The sequence below is a fragment of the Aptenodytes patagonicus genome, chromosome 6 (genome assembly GCF_965638725.1).
Source record: "Aptenodytes patagonicus chromosome 6, bAptPat1.pri.cur, whole genome shotgun sequence".
Taxonomy (NCBI): domain Eukaryota; kingdom Metazoa; phylum Chordata; class Aves; order Sphenisciformes; family Spheniscidae; genus Aptenodytes; species Aptenodytes patagonicus.
The window spans coordinates 67,490,362-67,511,736 of NC_134954.1; the positions used below are offsets into that span (position 1 = coordinate 67,490,362).

At 38.3% G+C, this 21,375-nt stretch overlaps 1 protein-coding gene across 2 annotated transcripts in view; it reads left to right on the forward strand.

Annotated features, from left to right (window-relative positions):
• Positions 1-4,129: 4,129 nt before the first annotated feature.
• SLC35F5 (solute carrier family 35 member F5) overlaps positions 4,130-21,375 on the forward strand; it is a 38,000-nt gene continuing 20,754 nt past the window's right edge. For both annotated transcript variants that reach the window (XM_076343059.1, XM_076343058.1), the window contains exons 1-8: positions 4,130-4,181; positions 6,995-7,065; positions 9,261-9,335; positions 13,179-13,320; positions 14,453-14,596; positions 16,939-17,001; positions 18,576-18,657; positions 20,046-20,236. In XM_076343059.1, coding sequence (XP_076199174.1) covers positions 13,186-13,320; positions 14,453-14,596; positions 16,939-17,001; positions 18,576-18,657; positions 20,046-20,236 — 615 coding nt within the window. In that variant the 5' untranslated portion in view covers positions 4,130-4,181; positions 6,995-7,065; positions 9,261-9,335; positions 13,179-13,185. The remainder of the gene's footprint in view (positions 4,182-6,994; positions 7,066-9,260; positions 9,336-13,178; positions 13,321-14,452; positions 14,597-16,938; positions 17,002-18,575; positions 18,658-20,045; positions 20,237-21,375) is intronic.

Sequence of the window (21,375 nt, forward strand, 5' to 3'; positions counted from 1 at the left end):
TTGCGATGTGCCACAGAAACAACTTTACGAGTCACCACGGAGACACGATTCTGAGCTAGATGGACTTTTGGTCTAACCCAACAGAACAGGGGAAAACTCTGCTGTCACGCATCCTACACCAAGTCTAGTCCTGAACACTTAGATTACATCCTTCCCCTAAGGAGGACAGAAGTTGATCAAAACTGACTACCAGTTTAAATTTTAATACAGTTTCTTCTGCTGCTTTGTCTTGTTCATCAACATGAACATCTTGTTCATCAAAGATCTGATCCAAATCCTTCTGAAGGAAGCATTTCTCTAAAATAAGTAGATTAAATTCCTTTGTAGAGATCTATTATGAGACCTACAGAGTATTAAATTTCCTTCTTGGGAGCTGATCTATTTAATCCAAATCGGCTATTATGTTCTCGTAAGTAGAACATACATGAGCAGAAACTAAATTCTAATTTTCTTTGTAAGTGCAATTTAGCAGGTCTGTAAAATAAAATTGAGGATGCTTTCCCTTATGAAAATATTGCAGCGCTGCTGGGAAGTAGATACAATTTTGCTTTGCCTATAAAAGCGCTATTTATGTAACTAAAATATTCACAGCAAGAAAAATAAATATGCAATATGTGTAATTTGCAACATACATACAGTTTTATTACATGTGATTACTGAAACTCTAATTCCTAAAAAAGGAACAGTTAAAAAAAATAAGAGGAAAAGAAATCATTTTTATAATAGTTTCTTTCAGAGAAGACACAAGATGATCATGTGAACTTTTATAATAGGAAGCATATTACTTAGTCAAGAGCTAAAAATACAGGAGTCCTGTGATATTTCTAAGTGTAAAAAGTACAAACTTCTGGGCTTCTGACAATGTTGACCCATTTTTCTTCAAATGCCTCAGTAACCACAGCATAAGTGCCTCATCCTGTGATGAGGAGAAGCTTGGCACTCCACCTTAAGAACTGCAGTTTTCTCCTGTTTGCCTGCCTCAGTCAAAATGTTTAAAATCAAAGCATTAACAAGTTGGATTTAGCCATGTTACCGCATTGAGATGCAAGCTGCATAGCCTTATAAAAAAATAAAGAAGAAAACTCACATACAAGAGAGGACATGTGGAGCTACACTCAGAAAGATGGTTTTAATTCACAGTTGGGATTTCATGTGCTTTCCACTGTCAAAGGAGACCGAAGGAAAACAGATACAAAATCTGTGCGTCTCCAGATACTTTGCCATCCCTAGCACCAGCTACTGCCACTCACTGTGGGACAGCACTTGCCAGGGGCAGCAAACCAAGTTGAGCTTTATTATGCTAGCTCTCAAAGGTGAATTCCACTTTTCCAGAGCTTTTCTATCACTGTGTGATCAGGTAAGACAGAAGAGGTGGAGAATCTGCACCTTCCCTGTTGCCTTATTTCTTCTCCCTGTTCACAAGAACGCATGCAGCTTTTTTTAATTGTAAAACATTCACTCCATTTTAATATAAATTATGCATAATAATTTTCAAGATATTACTTAGCAAAAGCACTCTTAGCTATAAAAAAGTATTATGTGTAGTTTCTCTGTAAGACTACTGTAGTCATAACTCTTTGGTTGTCTTCTCAGGTTTTGCCGCTTATTAACTAACTGACCTTGGATAAGCCATGTAAGTTTACTGAGTCTCAGTATAAATACTTAGAGCAAATATGTGTAAGACCTAAGAAAATAAGATGCTGTGAGATGCATACACATTTTTGTAATTACATTTTATATAATTTTCAGCTCCTCCAAATTCCACAGAAAGCGCCATTTCAAGAGGACTGCTATTTTCCTGCAGTTTTATCTAATAAATTCATTTTACGTAAAATCTCTTTCCAAAGTTGTAAAGTCAAAATTTCATATAAAAGCACTGTATTGCATATTTTGGCAATTTTGGCTTCAAGGCAGAAGTGACAGTGTGAACCAAGAGCATAATTCACTACATTTCCTGGTGTTGTTTAAACTATAAATGCTTCAGGGAAGGGATTGTATCCTACTACTTCTAAGGACCAGTATTATGAGGCATCAAGCTTATTGGATGTCTCTTAGTGCTACTGTATGCAAATAAAAATACAGCTATATCAAGAAATGAAGGCTCACAAAAAAACCAAACCAGTTTCAGACTAAAAGTTCTTAAAAGGGTTTTTTTTTTCTTCTTAAGAAGTAACTTTATTTATATACAGGAAATAATTCAAGTCCAACAGTAACACTCACCCAGACATGAGCATAAGACATAACATTTTTATATGAGAGATAATGGATCTCTTCAATCACTAACTTGTAGGAAGGGCGAAATATCTTGTTTTATTTCAACAGTTTGTAAGTGTGAATAGCACTTAAATTTATTTCACAGCTATATCATATGTATCACCTAATTACAATTAAATATCATTTACCTTTCCACTCATCTGTATACATCGCTTACTATTATTTCCTAGCAGTTTTTATTCTAAAATTCCCAAAATATGTAATAGTTGAATTTTGCAAAAAGATGCATTTACTGAATAATCTCCAACACATTACATACACCATTGGTTATCTTTAGGTTGGTATTATGAGCTCAATTCTTAAATAGTAATCAACACTGACTACAAGGAGGGAATGTGGACTACAAAAACCAACACAAACAAGACCACAACCTGATTTTGCAATTTCATCTAAGCCTATGCTAGTTTATTTTAATCACTATCTTTTGGTAGATTTTAAGTTTGCCTAATATTTCCTTTTACAGCTTGGTTAGTCAGTAACTTACGCATCTCAAAATTAAACTTAAGATAACTGTTCTTTAATGTAGCTTATTCGTCTATACAATTTCACTTTTTTCATGCTATTAAAAGCGTGTCGGTAGGGAAGCAGACATCTATTTTGAGAACTCAATTAGTTGCCACTACTTCCCGGTCCTGTGAGACTTTGTGTCGCAGAGTGTAAAGATTATAGTAACTATGAAACAAAGGTTCCACCATCTCACTGTATTTTAGGACATTTCTCAAGGGACTTGCTCGCTTTGGTTTTTCTTTCTTCCCTCTTTTTGACAGACTAGTTTCAAGCTCCATCCCACTTCTCCATCTCTAGTTCTTCAGTTCGTGCTCTCTTCCTCTGCCTTCTGTTCCTCCATGGTTTGGTTTCTTTCTTTTTTTGACCTGCTTATCTCACTGCTTTGAAAAAGACTGTATAAATGCTAGGAGATGGCTCGTCTGTCCGAAGGAAATTCTCCTTCATCAGAGCTACTCTACCCATTCTCCCGTTAAAGATGGTCCATCTAGATGGGATAGCCGGCGATGCTGCTGCTGCTGCAGACCGCAGTCAGCTCTGCTCCGCAGGAGCCAAGGCAGAACTACCCAACCGCAGGGGGACGACCCATGCTTCAGACGAAACGAGCAAAAGCCCGGGTTTACTGCACTTCTTCCCAGCCCGCTGGTGGCTTCTCGCCATCGTAAGGAGCAGAGGCTCCGCGTCCCTCATTCTCGCCGGTCAAGAAGGCGGCCGCCGCCCCCGGCCGCCCCCCAGCCGGCTCTGGGGAGGACCCCGCGCCTGCCTGCGCTGCCTCTGCCGGGCGGGGCTCTCTGCTGCCACCCCTCCGGAGTCGAGCCCAGCACCGGCGTGGCCGGCGGCGGAGCGCGAACTGTTTTCAAGTGAGAAATGAAGTAACGCTGCGTCCCGCCGCCTCGCGGCCCTGGCCGCTGCCCGTCCCCGTGGGGGCGGCGGCCGTGGCCGGCTGCGGCGCAGCGCGGGCACCGGCACCTCAGGCCTTTACGCACCGAAACCTTTTGGCTCCGTGCCTGAACAGAGAGAAGCGATGGGGAAGGGGGGAGGGGGGGGAGGCGCCCTCTCACCAGCCCCGTCAAACCGCCCTCCGGTGCCAGGCCGCGGAGCGGGAACACCCGCCGCGGCCCCGCCCGCTCCCGCTGAGGGACGGGGGGCGGCCGGCCCAGCGCGCGGCCGGCAGGGGTGGCGAGCGGCTGGCCGAGCGGCTCGATGGGGCCGGCCTGCGGGCGGGGCGGGGCCGGCGCTCGCTCGCGGCCTCGGGGATGGATTCTCGGCGCGCGGCGCAGCTGCCGCCGCTCGCGGACGCCACCATCTTAGAGGGCGGGCGGGAGGGAGGGGAGGGAAGCGGAGAGGAGCGGAGCGGGCGGTGCCGCCGCCGGACGGAGCTCCGAGCCCCTTCACGGCCTCAGGTACGGCCGTTGTCGCGGGGACGGGGCTGCGGCGAGCCCCAAGCGGCCGTGCGCGGCGGGAGGTGGGCCGCGGGTTCCGCGGCTGCTGCTCCCGCAGCCCCGCTGCGCCTGTCAGCCGTCGCCGGGGGTGTCGTGGGCAAGAGGCCTCGCCCGCCCCGTCCGCGGCCCGCAGGGCTGAGGGGGGCGAGACCGGGCCCCGCCTCGCTTCGGGAGGGGAACTTTGTCCCCTCACGTCGCGCGTGGGCGAGGGGGGCGCGCCTGCCCGTGCCGGGCCGGGACTGCCGCGGCGGTGCGCCCGTGTGTGTGGCCCGTCTCACCGACCAGCGGTGGTCGGAGGCAGCGTGTGTCGCCCCCTCCCCTCCGTCTGCCGGACCTCGGCCCCATCCCACGCACGTTTGTGTCAGCGGTGTTGGAGAAAGCGCTTTCCTCTCCCTGCCTCAGTCAGCCGAGGGTGCCCGCCCTGCCCGGGGAAGGAGGGGATGTGTGTGGAGAGATTCAGCTTTCCCGAGAGCGGGCTGGCAGGTGGCGAGGTCTCTGTCCTGCCTCGCCTGAGGTGCGAGGAGGTTCGTGCTTCCCCCTGCTTGGGCTGCGTCTCTCTTTTCCCCTGCGGTCTCCAGCGTTTGTTTTACGTGCGAGTGCAGGACGGATACTCACTGCTTCCTCTTCTGTGATCCCTGGGGCTTGAGCCATATTTCTTTCTCCTCAGGCAGCCACTTTTTATTGAGTGTGTTAAGGAGATTTACTCATTTCCTTCTCTTCTTTGTTCCTGCTACTTTTCCCCAAAGATATCTGTCGGCAGGAAGGAAGAAGACCCCATTCACTCTGAAAGCACGTTTCTGAATGCGGTGATTTTGCCGATTTCTAGCATGCCTGGAAGGCTCAGCTTTCAGATGCAAGAGTGACGTGTAGTTTTGAAGGCTGCTGTGCTTGTTCTTATCAGAGATCTGTGGCTGTTTATCCTATGACAAAGCGTGATATGTTTAGATTTTGCACTAGACAAGATTAGATGGGTAGCATGTGAAATGGATGTCACTTGTAATTCTTAGCTAATATTAAATGCATAGCTACTGGTGGCTAAGAGATTGCTCTGTACATGGTAACACTTAAAGAGGCCTTGACGTGAAGTTTTTTCTTCTAATGTAATTGGAAGAGCATAAGAAGGAGGGCAATATCATTTCCACTTGTCAACTTTCACCCTGCTAACCTGAAACTAGTGTGTTTCTAACTTGATGTGGTCATAGATGTTCCTGTCCAACAGGGTTGTAGTCATGCTGGGATGCTGTGTGAATGAACCAGAGAAGTACGTGGTTAGATACTCTGGTAGCTGGTAAAGACTCCAAAGTATGCAATAGATTAATATTCTGCATTACTGTTTCTATATAAGAAAATTTGTTTGAAATCTTGTTTCATGAATTTTGAGTAAGTGCTGAATAGGAAACTTTTTCAAGTGTTCCTTTTATTCCTTAGATACCAGGATCCAGCTGTGCCATGACAGTTTGATAGTATGACTGTTACATTGTACACTGCCAGATTCCTAAAACATCTCTTTATGTTAAGCTAAATTCTCTTATTTTGGTACTAAAATTAAGGTGTTTTCTGTGCAACTTCGATCTTGTATAACTTTTTATTTAGCTAGGAATGGTGATCTCTACTTGCAGTACTCAGTACTGGCATGAAAAACTTGGCTTCAGTTTCTTTTTTTGGGGTCTTCTGCTTCACTATATTCTACAGATTCTACAGGAAACTTTCCTTGAGTAAAGATTACAGGGCTGTAGTGAATGTAATTGTCATGTTGTATAAGGCTCACCTTTCCATCTCTTCTGAAGATTCTTGCTTTTGCTCTCATCCCGTGATACCCCTTGAAAGTTGAGTGGAGGTCAGAGTTGTATTAAATTAATGTTGCTTTAATGTACATTTCGAGGTTTAGAAGGATGGGTGTAAAATGTCTGTCCGTTTACTTTCAGCTTTTTTCTGGTTAGAGTCAAAGCAGTGTCTCTGTTTATCTTATCTTGAAAGTAATCAAATATGAAATGAGGATGTCATGTGCTGATGACAGTACATGTTAAAGCGGGGGGGGTGTTTTTGTATCCCAGAACTTGTATTATTGGAGCAGCCGGTATAACTGGAAAAACTCTTCTGTGTGCAAACCTTATCTTGGTATGTTGTCTTTCAAATTGTATATGAAATAATCTTGAGTAAATACGAGGAAGAATTTCAAGTTGACTTGCTTGCACCATGGTTTGTGACTGAGCTGGTGTTCTGGGTCTCTTGTCATTGTTACTATGTACTTTGTGGGGGAGGGGGGGAGGTTTCTTCATAGAACAGCTAGAAGCAATACTCCTGTTTTGCAATGATTTGGCAGTTCTTTTACTTTTAATGTTCTCTTCCCTAATTGTCAATATAATAAAAGCTATTTCAGATTTTGTGGACTTCATATGGTTTTCTCTTTTAGGGTGGAACTTTTAATGTGAAAAAAGTGATAATCTGCACAATGAAACATTTAGTGCTATAGAAATAAGATTGCACATTAAGTATCAGTGGTGGAGTTACACATCCTGTCCTCAGAAGTCACTTACTGCATGTTCAGAACAGTGGAGTTGGGCAGGCTATTGAGCCTGTTGGCTTTAATGTAATCGGCTACGTGAACATACATTGTAGACTACATAGTGAGACCATTTTTTATCTTTTTTGTGTATCATAAATTAAAGTGGTGACTCAGCATAAGTGATCTAGGGTACTGTAAAATGTTAAAACCAAAATACAGTGTTATGACAAGGAAAGTTAAGTGTATTTTTTTTCATGTTTTTTTGCAGAAGATCTTCATGTAACTGGCTGAAAAATGGTTCTGCAAGATGACAGCACCAACTCTAACACTGTTAAAATGGTAAATAAAATAAAAAAAAATTTAAAAAGATCTCCATGCTATTTGCTGAAAATTATAATGATATTAAGAAATGCCTTTTAAATGAATATTCCTTCAAATGTCAGATTTCAACTGGTATGTTTAAAGTTACACTATGTGGAAAGCATATTTATTTCCTAATAATGGAAACAGAAGGCAAACATATGTTGAAGTTTCTACTGTATTTAATAGAGTAGAACATTGTATTTACTTTTAAACCATCATTTCTATTTTACCTTGTATGTCTTTTGGTGGCTTAAATTTATCATAACTCTGTGCACTTGATGAATTAAATGTTTTGTAAGGGTAAACCCATGTTCTTAGAGAGAAGTGTCTTGTACAGTTCTCGTTTTAGGTGTCAGATATTATATGAATATGGTAAACTTTTATCCTTATCCTGAAATGGGTTGATTATTGGTAATAAGCATTGAACAGGGTTCTGTATGATCAGTTCCAGTCCAGGACTAGAGCCCACAGCAGATCTTGCATGCTGATAGCGGGTAAGATATATGTCTTGCATAATAACTGAATTTAGGTGCAACTTCTGCAAGTGGTTACTTGAGCATAGCTAATATGGATTAAGTAGGGGCCGAAAGTAAGCAACTGAACAGTATCTTTCTCTTAGTGATATTTGGTTTAGTGTGCATAGAGGGAAGAATTTTTAAGCATCTCTTTTGCTTTCTATTTATTTTTGTTATTATTATATTCAGTTCTTTTGGGTGCATAAATTAGGCATGCACAAACTGTTCAAGCTTTGTATGGATAAAAGTCTTCTGGTTTAAGTCTTGGTTATCTGAGATACTGATCTTAATCTCTAATTAGGTTGGTAGTGTAAGAAAAATATGACCAGCAGCTATTGTTTGTATGTGAGGGCACTGAACTAAAGTGTTCAGGATCTACAGTGAGCATAGGCTTTGTGGTATAGAAGATGGATAACCACATACCTGTGTCTTAAAACTACATCTTCAATTTTATTTTTTTTTTTTAACCAGTTACAGTCACTTAGTAATGTGGTAAAGGGCTTGAGCTTGCTGGATGCTAAGCAGTGTGTAAATCTTGATGAGTTCAGTGGAGGCTGAATCAGGCTTGTGTGGTCCATCTTTATAGTCTACCTCTTAATCTAATTTGCAATAGGTGAAAAGCATCAGTTTAACTTTTGCCTCCTATTCACAGTTTATAATCTTTCAGCCATGCTTGACAGGTAATCAAAAGCAAAATTTAGGGTAAGCATTTAGTTTTGCCCTTACTGCTACCTCTGTTCTGCACACTAATTTGTGACTCATTAATATAGGGTATAACTCCTGTTGATACAGGGTATCCCTAAAACAGAGCTTAGCGAGGTTTCACATGAATAAGAAAAGAAAAAAATTCTAGCACTTCCAGGCAATAAAACTTACGGCTTTATTATTTGTGGTTGCCAGTTCCAGTTTTGTTGTGCCTTCTCTTGGAGCACCATATACTTGCCCACATCTGGATTTGCAACTAGTTGCAGATTAGATGGGCTTCCGATTGGTCTAGTATAACATTTTTTCCAAAGTCCCTTATGTATAATGTTTCTTTCACTATATAACAATTTTAAAGTGGATTTTATTGAATGTCTTTACAGGATCTGTGTTTAAAATAATTTAAAAAAAAGTTTTATGTAAGGTTTTTTTTTTAATACAGTAATAATACTGTATCAAATTAAGGAAAGATACTGGGCTTCCACAAGAAATAATGTGGAGGTGTCTTACCTTTCTAGATTATTTTAAGGCCAAAAACCTTATACGCTCTTCCACTACCTTCCTAATTCTAATGTTTAAATTCTTCGCTTAGGAATGTAGGCTTAAGAAATAGGGCCTTTCTCTGCATAGCTTAAAAAAATTGGAACTTAACATCATCAGGTTCTTCTTTCTCATGTGAACCTCTTATATTCAATTAATAAGGAAGGGATCATGTTCTTTGAAATATCAAAAATAGTAAATGATCGTTTTTTCTTGCAGTTCAGTCTGTCCTGCTAGCATTTTTGATGTGGACCAATTCTGAAGGTTCTGTATCTGTATGTCCCCAATATTTAGGACTTGAGCTGTGGCAGACACTTGTGGAACTTGAAATTTTAGAAAATGTTTTGCAAAGATAAGTGCATAATATGCACACGTGCACAATTTTTCAAACTTTGCTTTTTTTTTTCTTTTTAGGAGACTGTCTTCACTTTGACATGATGTGTGAAGTTTGTTAGCTTTTTTTTGTTTTTTTTACAGTTACTGTGGAAGGTATGTATGAGAAAAGTAAATCTTGTTCTTTCTGTGTTCATTTTTATCACAGCATATTGCTGTCAATGTACAGAAGCCAAGTATAAAGAAATGCGTGGAACTGTATTTCATTACAAGTTCATGAATGCTGGTACTTGTTTCAATAAGTGGGATAATGTGTCTGTCTAAAACTTCTCAAAATAGTAGTTTCTATCTGTCTTTGCATTCTGTGTGAAGTTTTACAGGTTTTAATTCTGTCCTAAAACTTATATACTGAGTTTCAATAGGGTTCTGTTTTTCTGCTGAACATTATAGGCATTCTAGTATTGCCATTTTGTAATTTTTTTAGTCAACTACTAGCTTGAAGGTGCATCGTGCTGCATGATGAAGACTTTGTAGTCACCCTTTCTTGTTCAGCTTCTTCATTTGTTATGGAAGAACCAAGCAAAGGGCTATATTAGGCACGCAGAAATGTTAAACAGACACTTTGCAGTCAGATGAGAAAGTAATAGCTGCTATTACTGTAACATATAAAAAACTTCAAGACATAAGTATGGGCTCTTTAATTAGAATTTTAATATTATAGGTAGAAAAGAAATGGTGCAACGTGTACTTCTACTCTGAATAACTTCATATGTAACCTCTTATCTAAGAAGTACTAGATATTCTATCATCCTTTACTTCCCTCATGCTGAGGGATCTTAAAGCAAGGGATTTGTACAAGCCTAATGTAGACAAGTTGAGTACAGTATTAAGCAACTACAGAATCATGCACAATATCTGTGCATGATTTCTATGCACAGTGTATACATGCTATATGCTTTGCAGCAGTTTGTGGTGAGAACAGAAGTGCTAGGGATGCGAGCATCTGATGTAGAGATGTTAAACTGATCAGGCTACTGTGATTCCTTCCTGTCTCTAGCCACCTCTCCTCCTCCTACCTGCAGCACATAACTGGTGGAAGGCTGGAGTGGTTTCCGTTTCTGGTATACCTTGCCACTGTTCATGTGTCATGCTGTAGCCTGACAAAGAATGAGATTATTTCCTTCTTGGAACTTTTTTATGCCCAGCTTCAATTTTTGCTGCATATTACGCAAACACATGAGCAATTTGTAGGCTATTTATAATATAACTTAATAAAATGGCTTGTAGGCTATTAGTCATAATAAAATGAAGGCAGAGTTTGTAGAGTGTGATGTGTAGTATCTATTAGACCAATTCATAAAAACTGAAAAAACCCGTGTAAGCTTTCAAGCATGAAAACCTTTCTCTTAGCTTACTCAAGTTTAAGATATCCCTATTTATTCTTTCTTTGAGAACAAATGTTTTCTCCTTTATTCTGTATCAAATAAAAACTGCAATTACTTTCTGAGTCTTTCGTAACTTTGCCCCTCCCCACTTACAGACCTCTGCTTTCATTTGTCAATCCCACCATTTTATCAGAAAAGCAGAATAATTATCCAGAACTGATGCCTACACATGGAATATATCAGCATAGATCTAGTGGTATAATTATACTTCAGGAACTCTGCCTGTTGATTTTTCTTTGGAAAGAAGCTCTTTGAGAAATGGAGGAAAAAGTGTCAAGATTGGAACATGGCAGAGACTGTATTGCAAAGGAGAGGCCTGAGTCAAAGGTAGGAAACAGTGTAGTGATCTCAAATGCACTTGTGCCTATCTAGACATTTAAATCATTAAACTGAGGAATAGGCTAGTCTGGAAAAAAGAAATGTAGCTTCCTCACTGAAGACACTGTAGCACTGTCTCTTTCATAAATAATTTGTAAATAATGAAAAGACAGTAAGAGTTTGTATGTTGACACGTGTGGAAAAAACAGTATAGTTTAAATTCACCCAACTGTATTAGCAAAGCAGATCACCTCTATTTACTGGGAGAGCCAGGAGCTGCTCCATAAAGGTGAATTAGATTTCAGTTCCTTGAGGAGTTCTCTCAAAGATATGAGTGTTTGAGTTCATGATGATAAATAGTAAGGTATGTTACGTAATCTGTAGCAAACTAACTCTTAATAAATCGGTTCTTAAAATATATACATAAATAAGTTAATGTTAATCATAGAACTACCATATACGTATCTTACTGAGGCTCATTAGAGAGTACGTAAAAGATTCTAGTACAGGTATCCCGATGAATGAGACATCAGTCTCTGTCACTTGTATTTGAAGCTTTTTAATCATAAAATTGAAGGTTTCCCTAAATTTAGGTCTTCTAATGGGCAGTCGTAAAGCTGTATCACAAATCTGAATCTCCTTCTAGTAGCATTAGTGGATATGGGAACACATGTAGGTCTGGTATGCTCATGATTAGCTCTTGTCTGGAGCAGGTCCAATGGATCTCGTAATTTTTTTGAGTTAAAACAGAAGCAACATTTTTAAAAGCTTGTTTGCCTCGCCTTTCTTATTTTTTTGGAAAGTACTTTAGTGATCTCTTAACATAACTTTGGTGTTTTCAGTAATGTTAATACTTACTTTTAGTGCAAGCTGTACAAGGTCAAACCCTCTAAAGTCACAGTGTACCACTTTTTGGCCAACCCAAACAATATCAGTTCTGTTCTCTTGTGTTTACTCTGTGCATTGAACAAAGCAGAAGTACTCTGCCTACTGAAGGAAAAGGAAAGAAGGTTGGTCATGATCTATTTACACGCTGCTGTAGTACTCATCTCCTGCATAAATTTTAATGTTTTAACTGCAAATAGTCTTCTTCCTAATAGGAATTTTTGCTGCTCAAGCCATATCTTCAGAATTTTCTGTTGAGCGGTATACTCTTACTCTTCCAGTATGTAAAAGCAGTTGGCTATAAGCATTTAAACCCAGCTGTGCTTTTCTGATAATTCACTAGAATTGCTTAAATTGACACCTTTCTATTACTACCTTGAACAAAGACTTCTAGGAGCTGTGAGGTGTGTATAGGAAAAGGAAAACAGGTTTGTGTGTGTCAAAATCCAAACTTGTTTATGCTGTAATTTCTGGCAAGTCTGCATGACTTTTGTACTAGATGACAAGCTTAAAGCTAGTTTACTGCTGTAGTTTTGACTTCTCAGAATATGAAGTGTTCTTAATTGATTATTCCTATGTGTAACATAGCGGGGCACAGTCAAAATCATTATCAATGTTCTGGTTTTTTTTTTAATCGGCAAAGCTTTCTGTTGCATATATTGTATGCTTACTCTTAGTTTGATAGGTCTTCACTAGAATTGGTGCGTGCCTGTATTCATAAATTACCAAATAGATATATAAATTTTTTGAGTTCAAGTGCATGTGTAATCTAATTTTGTAAGTTTACAATTAAATATTCTTTGGTGGTTTTTTTTTCTTGAGTCACTTTATGCTTTGAGGGATCATAATTTACCCAAATGTGTTGCTATGTCTTTGGAAATGTCTGTTGCATGCTTAAGTTTAAACATGTTTCTGACTACCTTTAGTAGAATTGTATCTGACACAACACATCAAACTAATTTCTACTGTCAGCCTAGAGTATCTGAATTTACCAAAACGCAGTGGCTTCAAATTTTGCAGAATTCGTAGCATAGAAATTCCAAAAAGGCATTGTATGTTTTACCTACCTTTGCTTACTTCAGTGGTAGAACAGTTGATAAATTGATTCTTGAAAAGTTATTTACTTTCTAATTGCCCCTAACGTTTCTGAAAATCTCATGCCAGATCTGTCAAAGATCTGCTTTTTAACAAACATAAGCATGTGTTTCCTGACATATTGTGTCCATTTCGTATATATGAAACACTTGCCCCCACTGTTTGTTTGGGTTTTGTTTGTTTGGGTTTTGGGGGTGGTTTTTTTGGTCACTCTTTGTAATCTTTTGGGTTTTATTCCTTTATCAATCTTGAATAGGTTACAAATGGTGTGGGTTTTTATCATGAATCGAATGAGCTCCCAGAGCAGTTCATCCACTCAGCGTAGGCGAATGGCTCTAGGAATTGTCATTCTTCTCCTCGTTGACGTGATATGGGTTGCCTCTTCAGAACTCAGTTCTGTAAGTATTGTTCCATGCATCTTAAAAAGGAAATAAAAGCCTATTTAAGAGAAAGATGCAGCAGAAACATGGTCACTCAAACACTCAGTGAGTGTTCTAGTGTAATGTTTAACCACCTTTTCAGCATGGGGAAGATGATATCCCTTGGGTTAGTGAACTAACCTGTATCCACTAGAAGTTACAAACAAGTCAACTTGGTGACTCTTGTTTTCAAGACAGAAGGTGTTATTGATGACTTTAAAATTAAACACTATAAGCTCATAACTATGTACTCTAATTAGAGTGTTCATTTTGTTTATTGCCATATTGATTAAAATAATGCCCATATGTTTCCCAAGAAGTAGTAGATGAGCTGTAACATTGCAGGCTAGGTGGTATGGTAGATTATAGTTCAGAACATCTAGAAGTCTAGGACCAAAGGACTCGGGTCATGGAGTTTAAGCCCTATAATTGCAGACAACTTTGTCATAATCTAGTTCATATATTCACCATCTTGAAACTGATTTGGTTAAGTTTTAGGACTTAAAACAGAGCTTTAGCAGTGGAAATTGAGTTTTTAATAAATTCTTGTAAAATTCAGGTTTCTGAACTGTCATTAAGTTATGTTCTATATCAGTTTTGAAACTAAGCATATAAAAATGTTTGTGCTTAACATACTATTATATTAATAAAACATTTTTTCCAGTGAGCTGGTGGAATCACTGATTAAGTAACATTTCAGTACCAATAAAGTGATCTCCTCTAATTTGTGATTACTGTGCTATTGCTTATAAAAGTAGTCTTTCATTTAGAAAATATTTGTATGTAAATGTATTTTCAGTCCTATTTGAGTTCAGTGGCATGTCAATATGTTGCTTGGTTAGATACAAGTAATAAGTAGCTTTTCTCTGGTGGCATAGTATCTTCCAAAATGGCTCAGTGCCTTCTTGTTGGCATTTAAGATAGCTTGGGAGAGGGTACCCCCAGAACAGGTAGGGCCACTTGTGTCTTTTGCTCATACATGCCAATACTCGCAGCACTGTCATTTTGGGAACCAGACTGTTCTGGACTGTATACTTAAACCTGTTCATTCACTTTGTAAATTCTCACCTAATTGGTAATTTTGGATACTGCAATTATTTTCTTTCCACAGTATGTTTTTACAAAGTACAACAAACCTTTTTTCAGTACGTTTGCAAAAACATCCATGTTTGTTCTATACCTCTTGGGATTTATTGTTTGGAAACCATGGAGGCAACAGTGTACTCGTGGATTTCGTGGAAAGCATGCAGCTTTTGTGAGTATTTTAACTCTGTAAATGTTTTGATATTTGTTGAAGTTTGTGCAGAAAAAACTTAAAATAGGGACTAGAGAAAAGCAAAGTTTATATATTGTGAAATAGTGCTTTCAGAAAAGCAATTATAAACTGAATCACGGCACAGGAAGTCATGGCAATCATAATAGTAGTCTTGTGAGAGGAAGTAAAGAAAGGAAAAAGCAATGTGGAATGCATCGGGAATCGTAAGAAATGCTCTACTGGGCCAGACTATTGGCCCATCTAGCCTAGTATTTTATCTTGGACAGTCGCAGAGGATGATTCTTTTTAAGAAGAGCTTATGAGCCTCACCACTATTAGCTCTTGGTTCCCTTTTACTTCCCCAACATCTGTAACCAATGGAATCAGTATTAGAACTTTGTAGTTCATTTTTATTACTGACTCTTTTTGGCTCTGGCAGAACTATGAACTGTTTGCTAAGAGGTTTTGAGGTTTTTAAAGTTATGTTTAGGAAAGGTGGTAGAATTATGTTTTCATTGTTGTTAATACTGTATTTTTATAGCCTTTATGCACAAATGACCTCTGTTGCCCATTCTAGAACTAGGCATAGTTTGTGCTAGAGTCTAAAATTATTGTCATATTACAGAAATACATACTTTTGTCTAAGGAAATTAAGAGATGCTGGGAGGAGCGCTTGTTCTGTGCCAGTGTTTCAGAACGCTGAACAGCAGGACTCAGGAAGCAGTAAGGCATTTGGCCTGATATTAATCTTGCATTAAAATAACAGAAAATGTGATCCAAGAACATGCTGTTAATCAACATGTCTTTATAGAAAATAGCTTGTATGAAAGGAACTGACTTCAGTTCTTCTGGATATATTAGACTTCACTGATAGTGACAGTTGTAGGCGTAACATACTTAAATTGAAGTGTTACATGACATTAAGCCAAAAGATTTTTATTTAAAAAAAAAAAAAAGCCAACACAAAACCAGAAAAAAACCCCAAAACCAAAAAACTAAACCTTTTGGTGTTTTTTTTTTAAAAAATCTTGTGTTAAAACGCATGGAACATCTAGAGTTGGCTGATACCTTGAAACAATTTTTGCTAGATCAGCTGTTAATATCAAGTGTCTGTGCATAGTACAGCATGTGTTAGACTTGATGCTGTTCAGGATCTTCATAAAATAATCAGGAAATAAACAGAATTTACAGATTCTTTACTGGCAGTAATGACAAATAAGGATGATGAAAGCACTAAAGGATGATTAGTTGTACAGAGCAATTCTACTGACCAAACTTACTCATCTGCTCAGATTAATAGAATAAAGGGCTATTGCCTAGTGTGAATTGTAGTGGTTAGACCAACTGAATCTCATGCAGTGCTATGTCAAAGAAAGATAATATGAACTTATATGAACTGGATAGCAATGAATAAAAGTGCTCAATATGTCCTATTTTGTGTGTCGCACTCATGGCACCACTACTGGAATCTTTTTTCTTTTTTTTTCCCCCCTTTCTAATCCTATAAAAAGTAATTTTTTTAAATAATTTGTAAGAAATAGCCATTACTTTTGATGTTAGCATATTTCAAAAGAACAGTGCAGAGACAGGACTGTAGTGTTGAGTTAGAAGATTCCACACACCCCCAAGGAGTTTAGTTAAATATTCAACTGTATAATTATTACAAGTGCCTTTAAAATGTCTTGTGATTATTAATCTGGAACAAAAATTATACATTTATAGATTTTTTTTTTTTTTTTTTTTTTTTTTTTTAAATAATGATTGCTTAGGTAAACACTCATACCTTACTTTTAAGCCCTCTTCCACATTAGAAGCTTTGTTTAAGAGATTTCTTACCAGCATGGTAGAACAGCAAGCTGCAGGTCAGGGAACAGGGGTAGTAGTGCTTGTTAAGATGCAGAAATGGAAAGGAAGAATGATACTTGACCTCATCCTAATTTAAGTCTTGTTAAAACTAAGGCAGAGTTCCAGGTTCTTATGCAAAGGAACTTTGCCTCAATAAAATGAAGAAACAAGAGGCTTGTTGTTAATCCATGTGCAATAATTTAGTGAAGCATGTCTCGCTAAGACTGAACTTTACAGGTTTTGGCATTCTAACAGCCAGATCCTGCACTGATACCTGGGTAGTTGAATTCAACAGGGTTCTCCAAGAGGTACAGGGAATTACTGAAATTATTTACTGAACTTGTAAGCCCTCTTATTTACTGGGGAGGAGGGCTGGAGGGAGAGAGGGAATTGTGATAGAATTATGGAAGAAGGCATTAAAAAACTTATTGTCAAAAAAATGTAGTTATTAATAACTCTGCCTTGATAGAGTATTACATTTAAGGTTCTGTAATTAGTTTGCAGATGCTGAAGGTTATTTTGCTGCTTGTACAACAGATAACACTGTAAACAGTTCTCTGGTAAGTACCTTAATTTGTGAAGGTCAATGCTTTACAGTAACATGATGCTATTATCCTGACTTACTGTTTTTAAAACATGGCGGTCTTAAATGTAATAGTTTTTGGCAAAGGGGATTGGTAACTTAAATTTTACTAATAAGTGCTGCAAATAATGACATTGCTTATTATGAGAAATACAGGTTTTCAGCTCAATAAAACACTTGAATGCTTCTGTAGTAGTTTGTGAAAGAAATATTTATGTTGTACAAAGGAAACCTTTGCATATTCAGCTCAGTAGCTGCCAAAGCAAAATGTGGAGAGCTAGTGGTAAAGCCCAACAGTTTTCAAGACTAAAATCCACGACAGAATCATTCAGTTAGTTGAGTATCTTCTGTACTGTGATCCTGCGTTGCATTTTGAAAGAGACATGGACTGCTTTCTTCCTTCCAGTGGACAGAAGGAAGAAACTGTTTTACCGAATCAAATGTCGGTACTGGTATTCTGCTGATAAGCTGCATCGCCAGGTGGCATTTTTGTGGTGATTTTCATCATCCATAAATGATGGTTTGTTATGCCCCTGTTGATCACAGATTGCTGCTTAATCTGCATACCTAAATCAGAGGCCACATGCAGAAATGTATTCAAAACACAGAAGTTTTAAAGTTTGCACCATCTCTGTAATAGAGTAGGGGGAGGCAACTGTATGTTGACAAACTACCATATGGGTATTTTGTACTGTATAGGGAGTTGAAGAGACACTTTTTCAGAAGTATTCTTCATTTAATTCTTTGGTTTTTTCCAACTTCATTTATCTGCATTTAAGAAGAAAATCTTCTTAGTCTGCTCAATTCATTAAGATCATCTGACTCTAGAAGAAGGATTCATTGTTAACCTTGGACAATTTTGCATTAATTTAAACATCCACAAAAATTCTGGTCCTAAACAAGGAGCCTAATGCAGATGCAGCTACCAGATCTTTGTCATTTCTTCCCTCTTACAGTTTATTAATTTAATTTAAACAAGCAGCTTAAAACTTGTCTCGTTAGAAGTATTTTAAGCAATTAAAACTTCTGCTAAGTGCCTTATATATTGGAGTTCCTTTCCCAACGTTTTTTGACTTTTAGTTCTAGTTCATGAGCTTTTAGGGTTATGGGAGGAAAATGAGTATGTGTTCATTTTTGTATATGTATTCTGTACTTTGTTTCTAGTTCATCATTTGGACATAAGCTATAGATCTAATGAAATGTCTGTGATTTTGATGAGTTATTTTTTTAATTTTAAATCAGTAGATTTGAATTTTCTGGGGCTGAGTTTTGTGTTCATGAGGATATACACAAGAGCGCACAGTTATTTTTGAGTACTGCATTTTACCAATTTGTTTAACATAAAATATAGATTTATATATGTTCATATAGATGTATGAACATTTTTGACAAGCCTATCCACTGTGTGCAAAACCACTTTGTTAAATTTGATTCTCTTAATATTCACCAAGCTTTTCTTTATTTAGTTTTCTAATTTGCTAAATTAATTCTACTGCTTACAATTTAAATATCCTGCTTAACTGTATTTTTACTTATACTGATTCATTTCAGAGTGAACCTTTATATGTTCCTGTAAAGTTTCATGATTTGCCAACTGAAAAAAATGGCAGTAATAATAGTGATGCAGAGAAAAGTGAGTAAAGACTTTTGGAATGCTGAAATGCTAGTTCTTTGGTGAAGGAATTACTTTCCTCTTTGTTGGTATAACTGCTGTCATGTTGCAGGACTTGCCTCTATCTCCCCGCCCCCTCTTTTTTCTGTTTGTCCCCCGTGTCCCGTCCCCCCCATCCCTCCCCCCCCCTTCCTTAAATCTCTTATTGCATGAATTGCAGTCTCATATATTTACTTTCAGGTAGAGAAAACATAGGCCTATCGTTCAGTTTACCTTTCTTGGTCACTACAGATCCAGCCTATGTTTATCTCAAGGGACCAACTGGGTTCAGTACTTGTGATTCTTTCCTTCTGGGCTTGTATGACCAGCAGCAGTGAGTCAGCCTCTGGAAAAACAAGCTATTGTCCTTTTTAGAGCAGGAGCAAAGCAGTCAAAGTAAGAATTTTAACAGTCTATGTGCATTCTGATTTTATTTAAGCCTCACTATCTTGTGACAGTAGCTGAAATGGGCCTAACTGTCCCAGACAATTACAGAAAAGTTGGCTGTCAAAGAGTCCAATTATCTGATCCTCAGCAAAAAAGTCTCTGCTTATAAAAGGGAAAGCCTCTTTGTTAATTTCTAGATGACACATGTGCAGAACCGCTTTGGTAGGCTCTGCTGTCCTGTGATAACATGCACCAATCACTTCAGGGTTGTTGGAGCTGTAGCTTTTCCCTTTACTTTTTTTAGGAAATTAGGTATTGTTTCATGTTGAATTAGTCTAATATTTATATGTAACGTGTAATGCTTTCTTTACACAGGAAACTAATGATATGTACAATACCCTTATAAATAAAATCTGATCCTGGTTTGCAAGATTAGTTAGAGAGTGGATTTCAAATGAGCAAGTGACCTTATGATCTCTGCTAAGTTTTGAGGTCTGTTGGACACTGTCATCCTCTGAATGAAACGCTGTCCTTGCAGTTAGGTATAGTTGTGTGCAGTTTTTGGCTGTCTGACTATTAAACAATTAAAGAAAATCTTATATGTAATATTTATCAATACAGAGTAATTCCTACCTAAAAATTTGTTGTTACCTTGTGGGGATTTTTTTAACAGGGAGGAGGGATGGTGCTTTTCTGTGAGGTTTTTGTGGATGGACAACTGTACTGATTGAAAACAATAATTGTGTTTTGTCTTATTAGCAGCCTATCAAATAGCAAAATACTAGTTTAATAAATAAAAATAATGGCATGTCTTCTATTTGGATAAAAACCTGTTATTATTTGTGAAGTATTGTAATCAATGCCGTATTCGAACATCATAGTTTTATTTGCATATTGTGTTGGCTTGAAAAGTTTAATGATAACATGCAACCTTTTTTTTTCTTTTTTTTTTTTTTTTTTTCCCCCCCCTCTCCCCTCTTAAGCTCCCAAAAAGCCTCGTGTAAGGTTCAGTAATATTATGGAGATTCGACAGCTCCCATCGAGCCATGCATTGGAAGCAAAGTTGTCTCGTATGTCATATCCAACTGTTAAGGAGCAGGAATCAATATTAAAAACTGTAGGAAAACTCACTGCAACTCAAGTAGCAAAAATCAGCTTTTTCTTTTGCTTTGTGGTATGTGCTCCATTCTTTCAGAAAATTTAAGTATAGATGCAATTAAAACTTGTATAATAATAGTGAAACAGTATTAAGGTGACTTGCATTCTTCATGCCTCATTTTATAAATATACTATAAGAAGTAAAACTTTCCTCATGTGCTGGACATGAAGATGCAACTTTTTAAAAGGAGGGTAATAAAAAGAGATCCTGGGTGTGTAGTTAACTGTAAGGTCAGTTGTAAGATATGCCATGCTTTTGTGCCATGTTGTCCGGTGTATGTTTGGTACAGCAAAATCTGGGATTACATGTGTACAGGCTGTTAATAGCTGCACTGAGACTGCATGAAATGGGTAAATGTCACTATGACTTCTTTCTGGGCCATCAAAGAAAGAGTACCATCTTATGCCTCACTGTGGCATTGTGCCCTCCGGTAGTATGATGAGAAGATAGATAATTGTCCTTCAGCTCCATTGAGAGATTTACTTGTCAATCTGCTGATTGCTGGTGTTGCTGGTGTTTCTGCACCATGCCTCAGTTCTATGGGAAGAGAGAGTTAATGGTGGCAGGATTTCTGAGAGACAGTAAAAATGCAGAGAGCAGATCAGTGATAGCTTTTCTAGAAGTAGCTTCACTGATACTGCCGAACAGGTTATATGTAGTGTGGACCCACCACACCTTTTCCTCGGAAAGCTGTACTCTTTAAACATTTAAAATCATAATAATAGTAAAAAAAAATAGTACTGTGGATGCATAGACCAGAAAATGGTGGTGTAATTTTCCGTATTCATAAAGAACGCGCACACAGCAGCAAGAGAATAATAAGCCGCTCATCTAATCCATCCAAAATCATTAATAGCTTTGTAAAAAATTACTTAAAATTCTGTGTGTCTGAGTATATTTCCATATATACACATGCAGATTTTCTAGGGTAGAATCCTTATGTTCAAAACAAATCTTGTTGATGGTATTCATGGATGCTACTACTACTGGCATGTATGTGTATTTCTTCTTGGACAGTATAAATATTTCCACCTAAGACTTTAGAGAATGGTAACTTCCCTGAGGATATATCTGAGATCTCTAATGAGATCTCAATCAAGAAATTATAAAACACTTGCTGGTTTTTATGCTTATGAAGGAATTCACAGACATGA